At 38.4% G+C, this 25,814-nt stretch overlaps 1 protein-coding gene across 2 annotated transcripts; it reads right to left on the reverse strand.

Moving 5' to 3' along the window:
* Window positions 1-277: 277 nt before the first annotated feature.
* Window positions 278-23,224, reverse strand: OGFRL1 (opioid growth factor receptor like 1). Of its 2 annotated transcripts, none has more exons than XM_026695159.2 (7): window positions 18,643-23,224; window positions 10,494-10,580; window positions 8,563-8,641; window positions 6,942-7,020; window positions 6,783-6,849; window positions 6,521-6,666; window positions 278-4,045 (listed from the first exon to the last, which is right to left on the reverse strand). In XM_026695159.2, the coding sequence occupies exons 1-7, from the start codon at window positions 19,021-19,023 to the stop codon at window positions 3,295-3,297; spliced, it is 1,590 nt and encodes a 529-aa protein (XP_026550944.2). In that variant the 5' UTR covers window positions 19,024-23,224; the 3' UTR covers window positions 278-3,294. The 2 variants fall into 2 exon arrangements, with proteins under 2 accessions (XP_026550944.2, XP_026550943.2); XM_026695158.2 differs by having other exon boundaries at window positions 8,563-8,644.
* Between the last annotated feature and the right edge of the window lie 2,590 nt (window positions 23,225-25,814).

The raw sequence follows: 25,814 nt of genomic DNA on the forward strand, positions 1-25,814 counted from the left end.
TTTATATGTTTGTTGTTGCTAGAGATTGCTGCATGCCAGCATTGAAAGGCAGCCAAGAAGTGACAGAGTATGAAGCATTCATAAAGAGTTCCTTGGTTTTACCAAAAAAAAACACAAAACAGAAAAAATCTGCAAGCTGCTTCGTGGTATACATGTTTGGCAAGCGCCTCAGCCACATGTATAGCATCTAAAAGAATCACTATCAAAGCAGAATTTGTACCAATTCCCCACCTCCATGCCATATGCTTGTAAAACAATCTACTAAGTCAGACCCAAAGACAGGAATACAAGTTTAATTATACTTTTGACATTAACAGGACAAAATTCAATCTGTACTTTTTTAAAAAAGTGTGCACATTTCAAAAAGGCAGCATTGCTTATATTTAAGAAAAAACTTAAGAAATAGGGATCCAATACTGTTATACTTTAATGCATGTAACCTGCAAGCTTGCAGACAGAAGACTACCCAATCACAGTTGGCATACAGCAATGCTGGAGAATGGGAGCAACAAATACACAAAAGCTTTATTTGCAATTATTTTTTGTTTTTGTGCATCAACGACAAAATGTATGCAAGTATTCTCAGCACAGGCCCACCAAATCTTTGTTGGGGCATGCTGCTGCTCACTGAATTCCAGTAATTGACAATGCACTGGACACTTGGGAGTCAAGTTTTCTAAAAGCTGCATTCGAATTATTTTAACAGAATATGGTGCCAAAAGCAGAATTTTCTGAAGTGGGAGAAAACAGAGCTTAATAGCACATTCGTATTACTTGGGAGTTTATTTACTTTTTCTACTAGATTATGAGTTTCAGGACTGATGAGCTGTGTTTGCAGCCTAATGTTACCTTTTTTTGAACTTCTATAAACCAATAGCAGATTACCAGTCAGGCCGTAAGCTCACTTCCATAAGCGACTATCACTTCCTACTTTTTTTAACTGCGGTCAGGGTCTTTATGTCCATTTTATTCTATATAGCTGCAATCTGAGTGTTATGGGCAGAGAGAGTAAAAATGAGAAAAATAATCAGAAACAAGTACCTAGAATAATGTGCCCTGACACCATGGTGACATATTTAACCCTCTTTTTCCATGGCCCCACTACAGGGCTGACTTGGAGCACCTGGTTTAAGACAAAACCATTGTGGGATAGGTGGGTTGGTAGCAATGTATTATTTATGTCTCAACCACCATCTATATTACTCCTCCTCCTTCCCCTCTTACTTTACAGTTAGTTCTTAATTTACGATCAGAATTCCCATTGCTTAAGCAGGATGGTTTTTAAGTTGAGTCATGCAACTTAAAACTTTCTTTTGCCATAGCTGCGAAGCAGTTGTTCAGTGAATCATGCGGACATTAAGCAAAGACAGCCTTTCCCATAGACTTTGTTTGTTGGAAGCTGACTGGGAAGGTCGTAAATGAAGTTCACATGATCCCGGGAGGCTGAAATGAACCACTAAATACAAACCAATTGCTAAGCACCCACATTTTGATTACACGATCTCAGGAATGCTGTAACAGTCATTAAACATGAGGAGCAGTCATGAATCACTTTATTTGGTGAATTTGTAACTTCAAATGATTTGGCAAATAATTGTGGTTGTAAGCCGAGGACTACCTGTACTTTAGCATGTCATGCAAACACTCCTTGATTTTGTGGGAGAAAAGCGCTAACACATACATACAAGCTCTTTCCTGCTCTTAACCCAAACTAGTATCAGAAATAAGCTCAATCACATAGACCGCAATTTTATCACATTCTCTGCTCTTTCCTTCTACAAGGTCTTTTGATTCGGGGAAGGATAATTAAACTGTTTATATTAAGAGTGCTATAATTATGATGTTGATAGAGAGCTATGATTCTTTGAAAAAGACTCTTCCTAGCTCTGGCAACATCTTCTGAGTCCTTCTCATTAATAGACTTCAACTTTTAGACATGTAGCTCCTTCCCTGGGAATACTTCCTGGGTCAGAGGTGAAGAGAGGGAGAAGCAAGAAACAGTGAGATTCCTTGCGCAAATATCAACATGCTAAGGTGGTTTTCCTTCAGTAGATTCCCATTGTTGGTAGGAATTTTCAGGGATGTTGGGAGAAAAGATGAAAGCTCCTGTATATAAGGGCTTTTTAAAATCCATTCTGAAATTATAGGAAGGTCATACTTAAAACAGTGTTTTTCTGCCCTAGAAAAGCTGGCTACACCAACTTTTTTGGTCTTTTTAAAAAATTTTAAACTTTTAAATTTTTCTGTGTTTTATACAAAAGCCTCTATCCACAGGAATGAAATCTCTCAAGTGGAATGATTCCCTCCAGATACTCAAGTAAACATGGACGAAATGCTTACCTTCATTCTCAGAGGTGTGCAGCTCTATGCAAAAACAAACAAACAAACCAGAAACAAAAAGGGTGAGGGATGAAGTGAGATAATAATGGAAAGTAGAAAGCATGCAACCAGAACACATTTTTATCCAATTTTACATTCGCAAGAATTTTGCTGATAAATGTATTCCCTGCCCAACCTTTCATTTGGAATATCATACCAGGTTTTATTATTTATTTTAAAACATTTAAATGCTGTACTCTCTTAGCACTTCTGAATCCTACTTTTCCAGCACTTCATTCAGTACACTGTATTAGAGGAGATATCAAGAGAAATGGCAGTAACAAAACTAAGAATATGTTGGGAGGCTAGTATGCAAATGGTAGCAATTTGCTACTTCTGTATTTTCTCATAATAACCTAGGGAAATTAATTACGGGTCCTTATAGTCAAGCTTCAAAAAGAGCTGAACTAATATAGTTTGCCCAGTGTGATTCAAGGCTGTGCTTGACTTTAGCTCAAGTCTCTGAGGTCCACTTTCTGTGTTAAATAAGAATACAGCTAAATTCCCATTTTTAAGTAGTGGTAGGCACTCTATAAACATTAGCATAGTTATCTGCTGAAGAGACATTAACTTTGGCTCCTTGGAAGTCTATCTCGCATCCATATTTTGAAAACAAAACCTTAAAATTCATTAAAAGAGTTTAAATGAAATACACATTAAAAATCAATGTTAATATTTTTATGCATAGAAAACAGATTTAAAGGAACGAGTTTTTTTCTTAAGACTTTAGCAATATGCAGTTTGTAAGCTTAATACACAGCTGGGAGAAGTACAAACCGTAAACAAATTAAAGAAGCCACAACCCCACCGAGGTTAAGCTGATGTAGCCAGCACTGGATCCAGTACCAAAGACCTCTTGTTTCTTAACAATTTTCTACTAGCGAAAACCCATTTTGTCATATGCAGTAGAAGATTTCACTCTTTATTTCTTACAGATGAACTCGCCAGGTTTTTATCCTTACATATATTGTCTTGCATATCCGATGATATATTTGTTGAATCATTTTTAGTCTCACACGAATCTTTTTCTATATCTTCCAAATGTTTACAGTCTTGGCTAACGTTTTCCTTGTTTTTGCCTTTATGTTTTTTTAAGTGAGAAATAGTCTCCTTCTGATTCAAAGGCTCAACAATGTCCATTTTAGAGTTGCGACATTCAGCACTACTATTTTTTACCATACTGCTCTGCTTAACAACTTCAGGTGAGCCAGTTTTCTTACTCTGATCACTATCTGTACCGTTTTTAATATGCTCTGTTTTTTTCTCGTCATTTGTTTTATTCCTTGAGTTACAAATTTCAGATACGTTCTTGAGCTCTTTTGTCTTTTTATGCTTACAAGTAGAGCTGTTGCGAAGGGACACTGGTGAAGCCAGCTTTTTACTTGGTTTGCTCCCTTCTGGCTTCTGTTTCTTTGGTGGTCCCCATATGAAATGGTCAGAAGGTGTGTAGTGCTGTTGGGCAAACCGTAGAAGTTTTCTCCTCTCTCTTCGATCTCTAATGGTGTAGACAAAATATTCGAGAGCGCTCTGTTTAATGTTGGGAATGGTTTCTTCCACCAGAGCCTCATGTAGAATTAATTTCACGAGAGGAGGCTTGAAACTCTCATAACCAAGTTCACCAAGACTCTTCAGAATCCGGGTGATTCTCAGATAATTGTGTTGGGATCTGCAAAGAAAGATAAGTCGGATTCAAAATGACAGGACAAAAAAAATAATTATCTCAGAGGAAAAAAACGTAACTGAAAAATCATCACTACTTGTACCCTTGATGAAATAAGGATTGGATGTAAAGTATCAAATGAAAGGTCTTCTAGATAAGTTGCAATCATCTGTTATATGTTATGGACTATAAATCTGACAAAAGTAGAATTCCTCTTCTCTGATTGATTGATGGTCAGAGATCAATAAACAACAAAAAGAGAACTTAGAACCACATGATAAACTGGGTCTGAGACAATTGGTACTAAAAAGGGGATATCAGGCAAATTTCTGCAAGCTATGGTTGCTGTTAAAAAGTTGGCAATCTTTTTAGTGGTTGCCATATTTGGTCTTGCAGAGGGAAATCAGAAAGCTATTACTCAAATGACTAAGATTCCTGACAATCAGGTTTTTGCCAAATGCTATGAGTGACTGAACAGACAATTTAAAGAATATAATTCAGTGACTCAACTTCTGTGTCTGAATATACACAAATATGGTTACCATATGGAAGACTAATTTATCTGCCTAGTGTCGTCCTAATAAACAATGCATCAATTTAGGCCAATGTAAGAAACATGTAAGATATTATAAAAATATCTAAGGATTGTCCAAGAGGGATCAGTAATTGCATGATAATGAAAATGAGTAAATTTAGCTCTATCACTCTGAAGACCTAAATGCCAAATCCTCCATAACCAAAACCTTGATGGTCCAAAGAACGATATAGCCAAAATATACCAAATCAGAGTCAGGGTGCCTGCCTACAGATGCTCTCTAGAACATTATTTTCAATGAGAAACTGACATGGCCTTTTCTTAGGCAGGTCCCAAGTGAGATACAACCATACATACTATGTAAGAGCTTTTGAGGTTGAGAGAGGAACATGAAAGAGATTTTTAAAAGTCTAGACTGAATAGCTCCCAAGAGAGAGAGGGGTAAACCCATACCTGGGCACCATATATCAGCAAGCCCATGATCTTGGCTTTATATAATTTAATGGCTGCAGGAATACAATTATTGATTGGATGGTGTGTATATTTAAGAATCCCACTAGGGGCCTGGGAGGTTCTTATTCAGCATTCATGTAACTGATTATTCCAACAGTGAAAAGTTAGAAATGAATGCTTAAATAGTAACATACCAATCCTTGATCAAATGCTCTAATATTAATTATTAATTGAGACGAAACTTATTTTTGAATAGTTAATTTTAAGAGATTTTCTAAAGCCAAAGGTTACAAGTGCTGCTAAGCATCTATAGAGCCGGTATGTATCATAAATGGGATGGCTGCAGAATCTCCATGATTATTTCTTATAAATAAGAATGGAAATTGATCAATGGGCAAAGTTAGAGGACAAAAATTAAGCTTAGCAAAGGCCATGACTATGAATATAGAAGTTAAACAACCAAGTGTATAGGTAAAAGCAGTTGAACCAGATGCTTCTGGAGAATATCTTGGTTCCAGAATAGACAGAATTCAGATCAGGTTAGGTCCAGGTTCTGTAACATTTAGCTGACAAATAGTTTAGTCTTTCTAACTTTTATGCTACTAACAAGTCAAGGACAACACTTGACTTTATTCTTCCTAAAAGAATTTGGAGAAAATTAGCACCATTGATTCATGCATTCCGTCTGAAAGGTGTCACCTCTTAAACCTACCTTCCAACATTTGTTTATCCTAGGAACACCCAATGATGCATAGACAAGCAAAGGTTACGATAATGACATCACTGTTCAAGCCAAATATCATTATCAACAAACGAGGAACAAGTATACAGGGACTCCATTATGGAAACATTATGTTTCCGAGAAGTACCTTTCTATTCTCATACAGATAAATAATATGTATCCATGCTATATTCATTGTATTCTACATCTTGATAAAACTGATGTTACATCTCTTTTTTAATGTGGGAGAAAACATCACTATATAAAAGAAGAAAGATAAGAGTGTATCTGGCTTGGAATCAGAAAATAAGGTGAGGAAAATAAGATGAACCTTGCCTATTATGTATACTTCTGCCTTGGATATCATTGAGCATATTCATCATATATGTACTCCTTAACTTACGACTCTTTAAAGTTCTAATCTTGGGGCTACTTACAACCTGAATTTGAAGTTTGAACGGTTGTGTTCCCCTTATGACCAAACTTTGGACATGACCAAACTTTGGACATTCGGCAACATGTCCACATTTATGTTTGTTTGTAGTGTTCAGTCACAAAACTACATTTTATTGCATTTTTGCCAAAAAATTGGCACTTACATCCAGCTTTCGGCAAAACAATGTCCATAAGTGAACCACCTTAATTTACAACCATCACAATTTATGACCAAGAAGGAAGTAAAGTTTGTAACTGCTTAGAAAAACAAACCTGGAGAGAATTGCCTGGTTTTGATACTAACAGATCTCAAGCATTTTCTGAAGATATAACTTACTCATTCAAGTGCTGGAATCTTTCTTGCCAGTTAGCAGCTCGTGCTACATTCCCAGTTTTATCAATTAATTTTATCCCGAAAAACTCCAGCATCATTTTGTAAGCTAATAGGAATCTTCGAATCGCTTCTTTCGTTTTTTTGAACTCCTGTAACAGATTTTTTTTTTACAAGAATGCACAAACATCAAGAGCATTAAATATATAAAAGTATTCCAGTTTAAATGTTTAAGTATTAGCATTACATTATAAATTAGATGCTTTACCTCAATTTCACAGGTTGTTAATTCTTTTGCATAGAAATTCAGTCCTTGCTCTCGGAGTGGAAACAACCTACATTCAAAACAGACATACAAGTTTTTCTGAAACTGAAATGGCTTTAACCAGTTTATTAAAAAGAAATTAAAAAAATAAAAGATACCAACCACTGTATGTAGGTGTGATTGTGTTCCAACTTTTCATAATCTCCTTTCCATTTATTCAGGACCTCTTCAATATAAACCCCTATAAATATACCAAGGAACATAACTTTCTAAATAACATTCAGGAATGAAGTGTAAACATAAGTAAAGGTAAAAATAAAATAAAAAGCATTGTTTTTAGGTTAGTACTTATTGCTAAAATGAATACATTAATATTCTTTCAATGGTTGAAGGATAAGGAAATATATGAGATTAACTGTAGCCAAAGATCAAACAATAAGTCCTTTGCCCTTCTTTACCAGTTGAAAACCTCTAAGGTCTCTTCTACCTTCTATGATTCTAAGTACATAGACTGTCAGTGATGCAAAGCTAACTTCAGAATCATGGTGCCAAAAAAGACCTTCAAGAAGATCATGAGATTTCCTGAGACTTCTAGAGAACCTAAAGCTGAATCTCACTGGAAGGATTTTTGATCTCTTTCCTCCATTAAGTAGGACAGCAAATCCTCACTGCAGCCACATACTTTGATGTTCTAAGTTTTAAACTCAGGGTAATGCCTCAAGGACCTATTTTGGGGGAGAAAGTCATGATGAGAACCCTGGAAAACAAGATGAAGGAGAAATAAACGCAACTGTCTTACTAAAGCAGGGGATGCTGCGGGATATACACCTGGAGGGACCCAGAAGAAGGGCCTTCTCTGTGGTGGCTCCCTCTCGCTGGAACTTCATTTTCCCAGAGATTACAACAGCCCCCACTCTAACACTTTTCCAGAAGGCACTGAAGACCTGGTTCTGCCAGCGGGCCTCGGGAACCCAGAGGGGGATGGAGCCCATCAAATGGCTCATGTGATCTGTTGTCGGAGGAGCTGGGGGGGGGGATTTTATTATATTAATAGCACAATACCCATACTTCACTATGAAACTATGTGGTCGGGCCTAGTTTGGGGGGAGGGAAAATAAGTGGAAAAAATCTGCCTCTGCCTAGAAGCATCCATTGGTATTCATCTGGCTAGTGTCCCGTCAGTGTGAGAGAGTTTAGGGCTGTTTGGAAACTGAAACAATATTTGCTGGGTGAGCAAGAAGGAGACAGCAAGGAGCTGGGGTGTGGCTTATCTGTTCATCTGTTCTGTACTAAAGCTGCTTGGTGCTGTGAAACTAAAGCTGAAACTGAAACTCCTCTGCTTGTGTTTTGCATTTGGAACAGATTTCTTTTCAGATGGGGAGGGGGAGTAGAACTCCTTAGCATCATTGTGTGTTAATAATAATATACAAAATATTAATGCTCTGATGGTCAATTCGAAAAATCCTTTCTTAGTGAGCACCTAGAAGCCAAGAAGAATGTATGTGCCAAATTTCAATTTTGTAGGCTTTACAATTCTGGAGATGCGTGAGTGGCATCTCTCTCTCTCCCCCGCACCCGCCACACACACACACACACACACACACACACACACTCAAGTAATAAATTCAATAAATAAATTAATAAAATACTTCCATGTCAATGTACACAAGATAGAGCTATAAAGCTAAATGCAAAGTAGAACTCATTTGGGCCATCTGATTTAAATAGATCTGAAACTGAACTATGTATAAATAATGCATTGATCATAGTACCAATTACTTACCATCAGGTTTAAAGGGAATTTTGTTCTTGTAAAAGCGGAGGTTGCACAAATCATTCTGGTATCTCAGTTCTTTAAAATTCTGCTGAGCAGGAAGGAAGACAAAATGCAAAAATGCTCCATAAGAAATAGTCTGGAACTGAAATGATTACAGATATGGTTTTACATAATCCAAAATACAATTTTGCTAGACTAGACTAGACTAGAAACAAGATTGATTTTAGGCAATTTATCAATATCACATAGATATCATAGATAAGCCAATAATAGTAAGTAGTAATAGTAAATGTATAATATGAGTTACTAATAGAAGATAATATTTGTGGCTCAGGGTTGAACTTGGGTTCTTTGGTGCTCTCTGAGCTTGGTTGTTTTCTTGCACACATTTAATTACCCAGCTAGGTAACATCATCAGTGCTAGAAGGGAGAGGGCCTTGCTCTCTATTTATATGCTTGTAGCATATCTTGTCAGTGTTGGTGGGTATGTTCTTGATCAGGGGGCACCAACCTTTTGGACCTCAGGGACCACCAAACTCATAATTTTTAATCCCGAAGACCACTAATACGAATTTTGACTGACTGTGGTTTGCTGACGTTTGGGGGGGAGGGGAAGAGATCGAGATCTGATCTAACCTCTCCCTCTCCCCTCTCTCTCTCACACACACCCACATCTACACATGCACACAGAGGCAGGGATGGGATTCAAATTTCTTAACAACTGGTTCTGTAGGCATGGCCTAATTTGTGGGTGTGGCTTGGTCATGTGACTGGCTGGGCATGGTTTGTATGTAAATATTATAAATATTTATGTAAATATTGAATTTTTTATAAAAAAGTGAACAACTTTTACCCCAAATCAGGCAAAGCAGTCAGTCAGATTGAGTTGCTCACAGAATCACAGATTCATTCAGACATCTATCTTTCTGCCATCGGCTACCTGATTATGCAATGAATAATAGAAGCTTCAGTCCTAAGGAAGGTTAGGAAGATCTAAAGATTAGCTAGAAAGCAAGAAATCCAATGATTTCCTGCTTTCTAGCTAATCTAAATCTCCCAGAACAGCTGATGGTTGGGGGAAAAAAAGGCAAAATAGCAACTTAGTAGGCAAGTTTGCCAGATACCCCAAGTAGGAGTGAATGGGTGGGAGGGTTCCCATGGACCATGTGGGCGGTGCAGCCTTGTGTTCCTGTGCAGCCTGGATTAATTGCTTTGGGGGGTGCTCTGGGGGTGACATTTCTCAACCACAATTTCCTCGCAGACCACCAGTCTTAAATCTCAGAAATGTAAGAGTGTATCTATGTGATTGCTAGGAGTTGAAAACTGTCAACTTGACGACACATAATCAATCAATCTTAAACATGTTCAGAGGATAAAGAAAACCACTAAAGTTAAAGAAAGCTTGCTTTCAAGTAAGCATTTATCTCAAATAGTTGACACATAAAATAAATGGTAAAATGATTACAAGCTCTTTTCTTTTCAGCTTCTCTTTTTTTAGATTGTCATTTTTTTTGGACTTCCATTTGTTATGTAACAGAGGCAAATTAGTAATTGCACTGGTTGGGGTTGTGTTTCTTAATTTTAAATCTTGGGCTTTTCTGCAATAAACTTTTTTTTTTCAATCAACATGGAAGCTATAATAAACTTTTGTAATGCAAAACCTAAGAAATTGTAACTGTTCCCCAGCTGAGTTCTCTATACAGGTGTCATTAAGAAAAACAATTAATAAATATTTGGAATGCTTGTATTTTAATAACACCTATCAAAATTACAATTATGGGAGCTGATAGAATTCACCAATATCCCCCATTATCCAACTTCCAAGGTCACTATAATTTTTTCTAAAAAATTAATGGTCTCCCATGGAACGGCAACGGAACTTAAGTTTAATACTACTTTATTTTAATAAAATCTCCCAGAATACAAAATATTCTTACTGGATATTGATGACGATATTTATATAAGTCTCTTGCAGCATAAAAACTTCTCTTTGGTTTAGCTGTCACATCAACTGAATCATCCCCCTGAAAGAGCAAGAAAAAAATATATCAGTGAGAAACAGCAGAATGAGCATAACCATTTAATTTAAATCCTCCTACCCGGTAATCTTCAATTTACAACCACAACTCAGACTAGAATTTCCACTGCTAAGCAAGATGGTTGTTACGTGAGTCAAACCTGATTTTATGACCTTTTTTTTGCCATGATTGTTAAGAAAATGCTGCTGTTGTTAAAGTGATGGAGACTTGTTGATTTTGCTTGTTGGAAGCTGCAGCTGGAAATCCTAGAACATCACAGCCATCATAGACACATCCCAGTTGAGTCTGAATTTTGATCCCGTGACTGTGGGGAACACTGTGGCAAACCTAAGTGCGAGAATCAGCCATAAGTAACTTTTTTCAGTGCTGTTGTAACTTCAGTCACTAAATGAATGGTTGTAAATCAAGGACTACCTGTCTATGGCACATTTGGCAGCATGAACTTATATTATTTCTACATCTCCACTTGAATTCTTTGTACATTCCAGTCTTCCATTTCCCTACCCCACCCCGATTCTTTTTCTCTTGTTTTTGAGATCCTCTCCAACCATGATTCTTACATCTTCCACCCCAGATCTGCTGAAGCTTGGAGGATCTTCCAAAAGAACTCTACTTAATGTCTACCAATTCCAGATATGACTACTCCAACAAAATGTTAATGAACACCACAAGTAGGCAACATGGAAGTTTTACAGCTATGTGTATCAGGAAGATTTTTCAAGGAATCTTATTTGTCGTCAAGACTAAGATATGATGTTTCCCATTCTATGGCTCTGATAACAAGCAATGGCACTATTCAGTCTGGTTACCCTTCTCAAGAAATTACTTGAATAAACCAGCTTGGATTAAGTTTATACACTGTGCTAAATGGCATACAATGCTTATAATCCAGTTTGTAACATACTAAGGTAAACAATGTAACAGAGTCGTTGATTGAAATGGTTATAGAAACTGAGTAAATAATTGTTCGAGAACAACTGTCTCAATCGAGAGAGGGACTTAAGCAGGGGATCAGTCTGGACTCATTATGTAAGCACAAGAGGCCAAGGTTTGACCCCGTCCTGCCAATGCATTTGAATCTTATCTACTCTTTCCCAGGTGAAAGCTACCAATTGGGGGAGGTTCCTGTGCAATAGGCATAGAACAATAAAGTAGCAATCAGACATGAGGGTCCATTTGTTCGCACCTGACACGAATCCAATTTTTATATAAACCCAGTTTGTATATAAACAAAGGTATAGATGTAAATGTTATAGGTTTTATTGTGGTGTTCCTGCTTTTTGAAACAATTGTCATTATGGAAATCAGAGGACCTATATGTATCTAATTAACGCAGGAACTATCACATATTTACATTGTCATATAATTTTCATATAACTGGGACTTTGCGGACAGTCCTGTGAACTCCTGTGATGATTAAGTTGGAACAACTATGATATATAAATAAGCACCAATTTTTGAGTAATCACTGACCAATTATATTAAAAAAATAAAACCATTCTGTATTACAAATTAACCTGACGTATTTCTTTATTAACAACATTAAAAAAACATGTAAGAATTATGCAGCATTCTTATGGTCTCAGTTCCAGATTTGGAGTTTTGAAAATATTTGTTAAAGTTCTTTTTTTCTCAACTCTTTTGCTAGAATATTAAGATGCTTAGAATTCTTGTTTATAATCTGCTAGTTACTAATACTTTTTGTTCAATAGGGATGGGGTGACCTTAATAGGTTACCCAAGGGAACACCTTTTTCCAAGAGTCTCTATCCATCCAACTCGATCTATTGGAATGGGCAAGCTGCAGATCCCATCAGCCAAAGAGTGTCTGCTGAGGGGACCAGAAGAAGAGTTCCTTCCACAGTGGCCCTTGTTCTATGAAACATTCTTCCTTTAGAGATTAGAATGGCTCCAACCTTGTCAGCCTTTCATAATCACCTTCTAATAACCTGCCTATGTTCCTGTGTCTGTGGTGCTGAATGTATCAAGGGCCCCTCTGTTTCCTAGCTTTATTGCTAGCTGGCCAAATATCTTGGCTGCTATGTATATTAATTTTGGATTTTATTTTTTATTGTTTTAAAATGTTTTTAGTATTTTAATGATAATATATTTTTGAACTGTAAACCACCCAAAGTCATTGACTGAAGTGAGCAGCTATAGAAATTGAATGACAGAACGAACAAACGAACGAACGAAATGAAGTGACTATTTCTGGTACCAAAGCAGCATAATAAAGCTAACTAATTGTTCGTGGATAGTCAAATGCTACAATTTACATCAACTTAAAGGAGCTTTGTGATCTGCGTGAGTCCAAATGGTGTCATTCAATACCTTCCTATAACTAAGGTATTCTAGACACCCCAAGTACCTCATAACATGGAAATATGACAGAACTGGTGCTATAAATGGAATACGGGTAGTTCTCGACTTATAACAGTTCACTAAATGACCTTTCAAAGTTACAATGACACTGAAAAAAGTGACTTATGAGGGTTTTTCACACCCTTCCAGCATCTCCATGGTTACGTGATCAAAATTCAGATGTCATATTTATGACAGTTGTAATGTTCTGACATCATGGGATCACTTTTTGTGACCTGACAAACGAAGTCAATGGGGAAGCCAGATTCACTTTACAACTGTGTTGCTAACCTAACAACTGCAGTGATTCACTCAACAATTTTGGCAAGAAAGGTCATAAAATGGAGCAAAACTCTTTTAACAACACACGTTTCACTTAGCAACAGAAATCTTAGAATCAATTGTAGTCATAAGTTGAGGACTACCTGAACCAATAACTGTAACTGAAAACAATTATTATCCATGGAAAAAATCATATATTAATAATTTATAAGATAGGATGTGATACTGATTTATTGAACATGTATGTTGTCTATATCACCAGAGGTGAAAGATTCTTTTTTTTTCCTGCTGATGTTTGGTTTGTGTCAATAGAGCAGCTACCCTTTCTCTGTTCTGGAGGTTTGGAGATCCTTCAGAATGGATCTCAGAAAGTATGAGTTGAATTACAAAGAGGTCAGGAGAAGAAATCATATTGTGCATTAACATTGTATTGCAGGGTGTCAAACTCGTGGTCTGTGGGCTGGATGTATCACGCACTGGCCACGTCTACCCCTGGTTTAGCAAAGAGTGGGGGGAAGTCACAATATATCACATGATGACAGTGTGACGCTGCAAGTTTGACACCCCTGTCATATTGGAATAAATTTAACCACACATTTCTGGAGAAGGGTAAAAGCAGTTTTAGAGAGGAATATATTGTATGAACCTTGAAACACAGAAGAGCAATATATCTCGGTACACCTGTTCCCCTACTCAAAGCTAACTTGAATAAACCGTCACATAAAACATAACAACAACAGCTAGAAGTAGTTTTATTGTGAACAGGTAGTTCACAAAAGAGTATTTCATTTTCTTATTATACTGGGGACCTCATTTTAATATGTAAGTAAGTTATGAGTGTATGACTGAGACACTGGACTAAAGCATTAACTATTCCAAACCAATTCGAATGTTCAAAATTTTTGCACCGTTCATTTCCTATTCTATTAACACACACACCTGTAATTTCACATTAATTTTTATAATTAATGGTGATTGGGATCACCAATATTTTCTTTACGGTATCTATAGAATAACGAACACTTTAAAAATAGGTGTCTTTCTCGTATTCTTGAAAACCTGCTTAAATACTTGATACCATTCAATCTCCTGCACTCAGCTGATATAGGCAGGTTTGGTTAGGAGACCACTAAGAAGGAACAAGGTTGTAGGCTAGATTGCAAAAATTAAAAACCTACCCCAGGAAAAAAAAACAATGGGGACCAAATTATGTACAGTTGCCAAGAAAATTACATGAATGTGTCTATGAAACTACCAGTGGAATTCGGTTTGAAGTAACTTTTCCTCCTAACAAGAATGATGTTGCAAATATTTTATCCGACAAGAAGAAAAAGTCCTTAAGCAAAATAATGTACCATATATGTCCTAGTGACTGAATCCATATCTTTGCTTATCTTTCATACTGAGCATGTGGGACTGATGATGACACAGTCAAATTAAATTTCCCAAACTACAGGTAGCCCTTGATTTACAGCCATTCATTTAGTGTCCATTTGAAGTTACTACAGCACTGAAAAAAGTGACTTATGACCGTTCTTCACACTTAAAACCGTTGCAGCATACCCGTATAGTTAGATGATTAAAATTCGGACAGTTGGTAACTGGTTCAAATTTATGACAGTTGTATTGTCCTGTGATCACCTTCTGCAACCTTCTGACAAGCAAAGTCAATGGGGAAGCCAGATTCACTTAACAATTGTGTCACTAACTTAACTATAGTGATTCTCTTAACAAGTGTGGCAAGAAAGATCATGAAATGGGGCAAAACTCTTTTTAACAACTGTCACGCTTAGCAACAGAAATGTTGGGCTCAATTGTAGTCATAAGTCAAGGACTATCTGTAGCTATTCCGATGGCTTCAAGACATTAATTAAATAAGATGTCTCTCTCTCTCTCTCTCTCTCTCTCTCTCTCTCTCTCTCTCTGTGTGTGTGTGTGTTTGTAAGTCAAGTCTGCCTGGTGACTTAAACTGACCCTAGTCCAAGAAATACTTTGAGTAAAATATTTGTAAATATTAAATACACTTGCATGAAGACTTTAAATGATCAAAGTAGCTATTTATGTTTACGAAAGAATATGCAACTGCATATCCAGAATCAGGGTTGTTGTTTTCTGAAGTAAGTAACATTCACACAGACTTCAGCTGGGGTTTGGTTCAGAGCTGCAGATTAGGAACTAATAAGCATCCTTACAGTGCAGTCCTACATACAGTATATCTATTCAGAAATCAGTCACATTATTTTCAAGAAGGCTTACTCCCACGTAAGTGCACACAGGCTGGCATCCTTTCTGTTTTAGTGGTTCTTCTTTTCATTAGTCATACTTCTATTCTTAACCACATTGTATTAGATAAAGCACTTTAATCATTATCCATCATTTTTAAAGATTGGAGCCTCCCAGAGATCCAGAATAAAGCTGAGAGAGAGGTTTGCATCTCTGCATCTCAACAAATATTCAGCTAGTCAGGAACTTTACCAACTGCATAAGAAGATATCCAGGCAAACTAATACTACTGCATTGTTATGTATCGTGTATTGTATCACATTATAATCTTACTGTTTCTGTAACAGTTTTATTAGTCTTCCTTTACAATTTAAGTAACACTAATTATTTTTCTCATTATCTAGAGTTGTTGAGAGTTGGGCAATGTTGAATTAAAATATCTATTGATCTATCTGTCTATCTCAAACACCTTGGAATGAAGACTTTTATGCATATGTTTAGACACTTTCTTGGGGATGCATCTTTTAAGAAATATATAGCTACTAGCTCGATACCGATGCTTCGCTATGAAACTATGTGGTCGGGCTTAGTTTTTGGGGAGGAAAGTAAAGAAAACAAATTCTGCCCCTGCCTACCAGGATCCATCGGTATTCATCTGGCTAATATCCTGTCAGTTTGTGAGAGAGTTGAGGGCTGTTTGGAAACTGAAGCAGTATTTGTTATGTGAGCAAGAAGGAAACAGCAAGGAGCCTGGGCGTGGCTTAGCTCAACTGTTCTGTACTAAAGCTGCTTGGTGCTGTGAAACTAAAACTGAAATTCCTCTGCTTGTGTTTTGATTTTGGAATAGATTTCTTCTCAGGTGGGGAGGGGGAGTATTAGAGGGGAAGTATGCTCCTTAGCATCACAGCATGTTAATAATTATATAGGAAATACTAATGGTCATTTCGTAAAACCCTTTCTTAGCACCTAGAAGCCAAATTTCCAAATTTCAAGTTTGTAGGCTTTACAGTTCTGGAGATTTTGTGATGATGTGTGAGTGATATTTTGCTTTTATATAGAGAGATTAATTACTAAAGACATAGGTAATACCAATCTTTAGCTATAAACTGTGTTTATTTTCTGAGAATCTCTGGGCAGTGGTTATTTTCAGTGGCAAGGTTTCTACTAGATCCTGCCCCTTATAAACTAGTATGTGTAAGTGAAAGAAATGATTGAGGATTACAACAATATGATTCTAGTACTATTAACATTATGCAAGTGGATTTAAAATGATTACTGAAATTCAAATGTGTGCCAGGAGAGGGATAGTAAATTTATAATGCCAGACTAAGTTTTGCCTGAATAATTCCAAAGTCCTCGAGCCTAGGGCAAATAGAGTTCCATAGATTATTTGCTATAGTCAATTCAAGTCAAATGAAAGTTCAGATCTTGAAGAGTTCAAATCTTGAAGACTTCATGGACTCATCTAGGAAATTTTCTCAATAGCAACTGTGTACTTTGCTATTGTATATGTATATCCTGCCTTTCTACCCATCACCAAAAGGTGAATTATTTAAAGCAACTATAATGTTAACAAAAAAGGACACAGTAACTTAAATATACTTATGTTTGTGAAGGAGAGCTAAGAGAAGTAGTTGCAAAGGAACTCATAATTCAGTGTAGAAATTATATTTTCAAAATTAAGTTTTCTTATACCTAAAATTCAAATTTAGAAACTACAATATAGTTTGAAAACTGCATAGTATAAATTTTCAAGTTTAATAAAACAAAAACCAAAATAGATGTTTAGAGACGATAGAACTGCTCAAAAATAATGATTACATAATAGTGAAAATTTTATAGTATAGCCTTTATAGAATGTTTTTTTCCATATTTTAAGAGAAATTGGTAATCTGAATTCTATCATCCCATAAAGATTTATTACTATATATCTTGTCCTTTGCTCAATTCCAGAAATGTTTTAATTTCATTAAATTTAGTGGTGTGTGTGTATTTGAGAGAGAGTGTGTGTGTGTGTGTGTGAGAGAGAGAGAGAGAGAGAGAGAATCTTGAATGTAATGTGTGTATGTGTGTATGAAAATCTTGAATGTAAAGCTCTCTGAAATTTGGCCCTGTGTGTCTTAACTCCTATATTTTTTATAGAAGTCATAATACAGTGCTATATTCAAATAGTCAAAATAGACATTTTGCAATTATTTTCTTTTAACACATTAAGATTGTGAATTGAAAACACTACTGAAAGCTGACTTCTTCCTAAAGAATTTCCCAGGAGAGTATAAAAATAAATATATAACCATTCTTTTTAAAGAAAAGGAACCATCAGAGAATTTGATAAAAGCAGAAAGCGGGAACAGCAATATATTATCTCTTGAAGTCTGTTCTATTAAGTTATTTTAGTTCTATACAGTGAAAGTCATGTCGGTGGGATAGGTAAAAGCCTAGAAATGGTTGCTCTCAACGAGACCCTCAAGCATATCTAGTTCTGAAACTGCATTTTGCCTTCCCACACACCATTCTCTGAAGTAGAGGCTGCAGAGGGAAAGCAACTTGGATTGGGCATGAATTGTGATTCTTAATGTTAACAACCACCACAATCTTTTCAAGAGACACCAGGCCGGCTTCTTCAGTCTGTCAAGGAGGAAAGCAATAAACCCCAACCCCACTCCACATAGTTCCTCTTTCCACAACCGTGCCTCGGGGAGCAACAGGAAAGGAAAAAAACCAAACCCAGACGGAATGACCGGCTGGAGTAAGAGATGGCCAACTAACCCCGCGCTCCCGATATTTCCCTCTACCTCTCCTACCCGTCGAGCCCGTTTTCTAACACCGAGGCGGGGGTGGGGTGGGGGGGAATGCCGTAGACACGCCTAGCTTCCAAGTCACCAAAGCATGCAAATATTTAAAGGGGTGCGGAGGGAGGAAGCGAAGGGGAAAAGCCGGGGCAAGGGTGAAAAGGAGCCCAAAATGAATGGCGCCGGGCAGCTTTTGTAACCTTGGCTTCCACGAGCCCTCATCCGCACGCCCGTACCAGGAAAGTGATACTCAACCTTGGAAGAGAGCACAGCGCTGCCAAGGTGAGGGCCGGTGGCCCCGTCCAAGCGGCGCCCAGGAAGAGCTCCAGCGCGCCCCTCTCAGCCCGCCAACCCGCCCCCCGGCAGAAGTTTGCAAGGGTCCCGGGTTACCTGTTCGGGCCCGGGGGCTTCGGTCTCTCCCTGCTCCCTGCCCTCAGCTTCGTCTTCTTCGGCCACCCCGTCTCCTCCTTCCTTTTCCTCCTCCTTCTCCTTCTCCACCACCTCCTCCTCTTCCTCAGCAGCCCCTTCGCGCTTCTCGGCGGCTTCCGGCCGGCTGCATGCCGCAGGGAGCGGTTCCTCTGACTGCTGCTGCTGTTGCTGCTGCCGGTCAGCCGCTGGGTCGTCGCCGCCACCGCCCGCTTGTTCCAGCGGTTGTCCTTCTTCCCCGCCTGGGTCCTGCAGCTCCGGCTCCGAATCCGTCTCCCAGGTCGAGTCACAGTCCTCCACCGTGGTGGGCTCCTTGAAGCTGACTCCGCTCAGCAAACTGCCCATCGGGGAAGCGCTGCGGGAGCCCGGCGCCCCCTTGCTTTTTTTTTTTTCCCCTTTCCCCTCCGGAGACGCAAAGGGGGCGCGCGTGGGGAAGCGGGAAGATCGGCCGGCTCGGAAGGACGCTGCTCCTGGAGGCCGGGGTGGGTGGGTGGGTGGCCGCGCCGGGACGCCACAGCCGAAAGCGACAAGGAGGTCGGGGAGGAGGAAGGTGGGGGGGAGGCGGTCAGACGCAGAAGGCAGAAGCGACAACAGCCAACGCGCTCTGCTCCTTCCTCAATCCCCAACCCGCAAACACGCGCGGGGATGGGGGAGGAATCGAGAGGAGGAGCTGAATGCTCCGGGATTTCCACAGGAAATACTGAAGCCGGCCCTCCCTTGGCCGCTGCTTGCTCCTGCAGCAGCAGTAGCAGCAGCAGGTGCCGCCTGAAGGAGGAAGCCGAGCGGAGCGCCTCGCCGCCGAGCAAGTGGCGGAGGTGCGAGGCGAGTTTCGGCGACACGCGTGCCGTGGCCGCCTCTGGAACTTCGCTCCCCCGCCCGCCGCGGCTGCTTGGAGACTGAGGCTGTAGGCCTCTGACAAGCCTCGGAGCCCCGAGAGAGAGGAAGGAAGGGAGGACGGGAAGGAGGCGGTGTTGCCAACACCCATCAGCCCCTCAGCAAGCTGGCTGCGGCTTCTTTTCCCTCCCGCCTTGAATCGCGTTAACTTCTAGGGGAAGACCTGCTGGTCCCACGCACAGGAAAGCAGGGGCGCCGAGTGGGACACTCGATCCCTCGGGCGATGGAGTTTTGAGAGTGTGTGTATGTGTGTTTGCGGCGGGGGTGGGGGAGATCTTAGGTGGACATGCTGGGAATCTGGAAACGCAGTCCAACTTTGGAGGCAAAAAGGCAGCAGGAGCGCTTTTTATTGGCAGGGCTCTTCCCGCGCCTACCTCTAACGCGGTGGGTGGGAAATCAACAGGTGCATCTTCGTGCTTGGAAAAGGAGAGTTTGTTGTTAACCTACAGCTGTTAAAATGTGGGGAGGGACAGCTTGAGCTCTGCACGGCTTCCAAATATTGCCTTTTAATTAACGGCCTGCTGTAACTTGCCCCACTACTCCTTCAGCAACAATAACAATTCATTCCAAACACTGGAATGGTGGTGGGTTTTTTTTTTTTTTTGGAGTCTGTTCCAATATGCAGATTTTTCTTCCCAAGTGTGGTTATCCATGAATAGGGGGGAAAGGGAAATCTAGGAAGAATGCAGAAATACGGCATCCTTTATGATACTCGGGTTCAAAATAGCTAGCAGGTCAGAAAGGTATTTAAGAAATTGGGCAAGATTAAACTACATAGATATTTGAGCGGCTACTATCATCAAATCCCAAGGCTAGATTGGAAACTAAGAGGACCCCCCACTCCCTTTTCATTGGTATGCCCATGAAGTCCCCAGATGTCAAACTATTTAGTAGGCAGCTGCTGGGATGCCTGTTAAAACACAAAGCAGATAACATTTACCTGGCATGATGATAGTGGAGAACTCCACACTAAGAAATTCTGAAATCATCTCTGAATACCAGCTTCACTACTGCTGATGTGGCCTAGAATCCATTGGTAATTCTAGAGTGTATATAAGATGACCTTGATGGAAATCTAAGAACTGTTACCTAGATAAACAGGGCTGAAATATAAAGGAAGCATGCATAAGTGCACCAGTGTGCCTACCATCCCTGTCTTACTGTCCCCATTTATCTGTATTTACTTCTTTTGTTCATGTTCATACTTATACTTGTTATCGTGCAGATGTTTAACAAACAAATAAAATAAAATAAATTTTGTAGGTCCAGAGCAATGAGATCAGTCAGGGGTTAGTCTCTGTTCACTTTGTATAATTCAGTAAATATTTATATATTTGCTTTGGCTTCTCCCTTTTCTGTTCTCCTTTCTAAAGGAAACCTCAGACAAAGAAACCATTCAGGACTAAGGATATAATCTTGTTGTGTCTGGGAGAACATGCCAAGAAAAATATGATAATTTGGATATCTTTCTGTAGGTAGAGAGAGAGAGATCGACAAACCTTGCAAATCTCTTCTGGAAGATTTGAGTCTTGGAGGGAGGGAGGGAGGAAGGAAGGAAGACATTGTCTCTACAGATAATATTTGCCTTGCTGGAGGCAATTAAACAATTTTTTTTAAAAAAAAACACTGCATTACAGTTACAATTCTTCTACTTAATCTGTTCAGTTACTAGATATTGTGTTTTATATAGATTAGCAGTTTCTTAACTCCTAAACAATAAAATGAAATCTGAGAAGGAATATCTGGTTTGTAATACTTAGGAAGAATTTGAGAAGTTATTAAGAAGCTTTTGTAAAGTCAGGCTGACTATGAATCAAATAAGATCTTTTTAAGTTACATTTGGATGCTTACTCTTGGTCTTGTGAAATCTGAGAAAGACAGAGATGTCCCATGGGTTTTTGGAAGATCATTGGCCATCATTTTACGGAGGCTTGTATTTTTATGGGCCTTTATGTTGTGAACCACCAGTGCCAGGAGTTATTTTTATTGAATCCATTAATATAGGAACATAATGAGTAAATAAAGAAATAAGCAAGGGTGCACACACAGAGGTAAGAACTAGATATTTATATGATAAAAATTATATCCATATGAAGGGATCAAGAGGCAATAATATATTGTTAAATATGTCCTTTTCTTAAAAAAAATTGGGCTCCTTCAAGTCAGTTTTTTTTACTCTGGATGACTGTATGAACGAGTCCTTGCAGTTCTCTTGGCAAGATTTTCAGTAATGGTTTTCTATTGCCACTTTCCTAGGGCTGAGAGAGCTTTGTGCTTAAGGTAGGATTAGAATTCATGGCCTCCTGGTTCCTAGCCTTATGCCTTAAAAGCTACACCAAGCTGGCTTTCTAGCAAGTGCTATAACCCAATAGAATTAGTGGAAATACAGTTAATACAATTTTTACACAATTGCAAGAGATACTAAATGCAGCATTAAGAGACAATATTGTATTAAAATAGGTAATTAAGTGCAAACCTTGGAATAATGGAAGAATTTTTAGTCACACAAACATTTGGAAGGAGCCAATGCAACAATGCAGGCAATAAGTCATTAGAATTTAATTAAGATTATTCTTTATCTTCAGTAAACATTTGTGGACAAACTCTACACATGAACATCACTAAAGGACAACATTAGAATCAAGATGGATATATAAAAGAAACAAGTGGAGAAATCCAATCCATTCAGTTAAGACACTTCAAGGAACAGATAGTGGAATAGACCATGACTTACTAATATAAAAATATTTGAGTTAAATTAAGAGGTATCTGGGGGCACATATGTAGTTAATTTGTGGAGCCTTACTGGTATATTAAAACAAAATGTGGAATATCACTCAAAAAAAAAGATAAAGTACTATAAGAAAACAGGATTTTTTAAAAAAGTGGTTCAAAACAAGGATGCATATTGTTTCCACATCTGGTTACCTTAATAAAATAAACATAAGAACCGCTAGTTTGGAAGAGGTGACAACTTGAATCAAAATTAGAGGTCAAAAATATTGGCAATGCATAAATGACATCACCTTGTTAGCTGAAAATAAACTATTAGAAGAACTCTTTATGAAAACAAAAGTGAAACACTGATATTAATGTTAAAAGTTAAGGTGGCAAATGTAATGTCAATCAGCAAGCTTAGTGAATTCACTGTTGATAATTTTATTTTGAAGATGCTAGACAATTTTATTTTGAAGATGCTAGACAATTTTATTTTGAAGATGCTAGACAATTTTATTTTGAAGATGCTAGACAATTTTATTTTCTCGAGTCAAGAATATTAAAAAATGGAAGTGTGTTAGAAAAGGAAAGAGAAATAATTTCTTGAGGAATGCAATGACAGACAAGTTAATAGATGATAAAAATGTTTAATTGGCAACAAAGACAGTGTTAGTACTGATTTTTCCAATGGTACCATCTGATTGTAAAAGATGAACATTTAGAATGAAAGAAAGAACATAGATGACTTTAGATTATGGATTTGGAGACACTCACCAAGACTAGCATGGACTGCAAGAACAACCAATCAACCTGGATGAAATAAAGGCTGGCCGACTGCCCCCTTGAGATAATTATCAGCAAGTGGAAATTCATATACATTGGGCATGTGCTGCAAGCAAATAATAACTTGGGCAAAATGACTGGAAAAGTGGAAAGTAGAAAAAACAATGGCTAAGGTGAATTCGCTAAATGTTTGGAAGGACTGGCTTATTGTTAGGGGCAGGAATACTACTGTATCTTAAGTATTCAGGTTTTGCAGTATCTGCAATAATTTGCATCTTGTATTAATTTTCAATAGTTCTGTTCTTATCCTTTTTTCTTTTTTCTTTTGGTTCTAAGGTAAGATTACCCTTTTCCCCCAAATCACAAATAGTTTTTTGAAGGAAAAAAAAATCCCCATCTTCCTTTTGGGTAAATATTGTATACTGAGATTGTCTAGTTCCAGTCTTTGCTTTTAAGAAATAGAAAAAATAAATAATTTTATTTTGCTCTTGACATATCCTTTTTCATGGCCGGGCTCAGCTTATTGAATTCCACTCATGCTCATCTTCAGGTTCCCCAGTTGTCACCAAAACCATTGCATGAATTCAATAGTTTAATAAGACATGTTCTCATTAAATAGTTATTATCTCATCTCCAGCCCACAACTCAGCCAGGTTAAAGTTTTCAACTGTACCATTTTTTAAAATACCATTTTTAATATTATGCAATTTTTGTTGTCAGCACGATCTAGCGCACTTCATCTACAATGTGATTGACGATGTTGTAAGGAATTGGGATCTGTTTAGGTCTATTTGTTATGCTAGCCTACTGTCAGCTCTTGAGGTAGGCCAGGTCAGGGAACAGACAAAGCACAGACAACTCTCTAGGGCAGTGGTTCTCAACCTGTGGGTCATGACCCCTTTGGGGGGGGTCTAACAACCCTTTCACAGGGGTCACCTAAGACCATCGGAAAACATGTATTTTTGATGGTCTTAGGAACCAAGCCATAATTTTATGGTTGGGGATCATCACAACATGAGGAACTGTATTAAAGGGTTACGGCATTAGGAAGGTTGAGCACCATTGCTCTAGGGGCTGTGATGGCTCAGCAATTAAAGATTGCTGAGTAGTGCAAATGGGTGTGGAGCCTTTTTGGAGCTGTTGAAAGGACTGTGTTATAGACTGGTGATGGATGAAGTTGTATCCCTCGCCTCTGTTGAGAGAGGGCTGTTCAGTTTTGACATAGATGGCCTCTTTGACCCCTCTTTCAAACCGGTGGTCTTCTCTGTCCAAAATGTGACCTGTGAACCAGAGGGTAAAGGGGGTAGCTTGGTAGCTGTAGAAGGGTACAGAGATATGCAAAATATGGATATCATTTTATCTTAAAGTTCATTGCTTGGAAAGCCAGATGTGCACATTGGATTTGGCATTTTTATCACCTATTGAGGCCTTCCCAAGAACTTGAGATAAGCAGATGTTGATGTTTGTTTGAGGTATTGTCACAGGATGTAAGCTGTTCCAAATAAAGCTGTCTTTTGCAATTGGTTGACAGTGAATTTGATAGTGCCAATTAAAATGTTTATATTAATATAATACTTATATTATTATTTATATATTATTGTTTCTATGCCACATGCTTGTTGCATTGGGTATATACACATTAAGGTGAGGTTCATCTTTAAACTTCAACCTGCTTTTTTCCAAGTTTGACAGCTAAACAAAATCTACAGCCATCTCTGCCGTACAAGGTTAAATAGAACAACTGGTTGTTTTTCTTATTAGTAAGTCGGAGGGAAAGAAAGTTGTGAATTCACCAGTTGCTTTTCTTACTTGTCCCTCATTAAACAGCAAGAATGGTACCACCTAGTAGTCTTATTAACAAGATACAAGAGGTGTTGGCAAAGAGGGCAGCACAATTTATTTTGGCATAATTTTCTGCCAGTCCACAGGCCAAAGGACAGCATTTTAACAGAAGCCATATGGCTGCACCCTTAGATGACAGAGAATTAAAACAGCTTGTTCTATTCTATTGATTTCTTTATTTGTTCTGAAGATATAATGGATTGTGGGTTTTTTTAATCTTAGATTATTTTCAGGTTGTCTTTATTCTGGCTTATATGCATGTGTATAAAGCATGTGCATGTTTGTATTGTAAATGAAGTTACATTGTTTTGTGTTAGCAGTTAGATTTACTGTGTCACTATTGCTAATTCGTATACAAAGATTAATTTCCAAATGAATTTATTTAAATTAACCGTTCCTTAAAAATAAAACAGAATATGAATGAATTAATCGTATAAGCAATATAATCAATGACTTATTCTCTCTGCGTGTATCTGAGTCTCTGCGTGTGGAGCTTATTTATACTGTAGGATCTTCTCACGATTGTTTAAAATTACCCCCGGTTCCTCAAAAAGGATCATAAAATCATGTGGACTATTTAACAATTGCTAAGATATAGTTAGTCCTTGAAGGGCAATTGAAAGCAGAATTTCCATCGCTATGCAATACGGTCATACAGTACGCTGCCACATGACCACATTGGATAGCAGCCACAACCCCGTTGCTGTTGTTATCCCAGGACTGTGCAGGCTTTTAAGTGGAAAGTCATGGGAGTACCAGGCAAGTAGGCTGACAGGGATGTAGGGGCCATGCCGGCAATCTCTAAGGAGCCCATGGGCAAGCATTTGGGTATTGTGGGGAATTCTGTGGGGGAAAGCACTACAGGACACGGGTGGGCAAAAAAATGCTGCATCAGCGAT

The sequence above is a fragment of the Pseudonaja textilis genome, chromosome 1, assembly GCF_049901715.1.
Source record: "Pseudonaja textilis isolate UNSWEBS1 chromosome 1, rPseTex1.2, whole genome shotgun sequence".
Classification (NCBI taxonomy): Eukaryota; Metazoa; Chordata; class Lepidosauria; order Squamata; family Elapidae; genus Pseudonaja; species Pseudonaja textilis.

Excerpts from the sequence above, each read along its gene's own strand:
- OGFRL1 (XM_026695158.2), bottom strand. The coding sequence starts at position 19,023 with ATGGGCAGTTTGCTGAGCGGAGTCAGCTTCAAGGAGCCCACCACGGTG. Across the intron at positions 6,850-6,941 it reads AATCACACCTACATACAGTG|GTTGTTTCCACTCCGAGAGC; the intron begins GTTGGTATCTTT and ends TTTTGAATGTAG. Across the intron at positions 4,046-6,520 it reads AGATTCCAGCACTTGAATGA|ATCCCAACACAATTATCTGA; the intron begins GTAAGTTATATC and ends CTTTCTTTGCAG.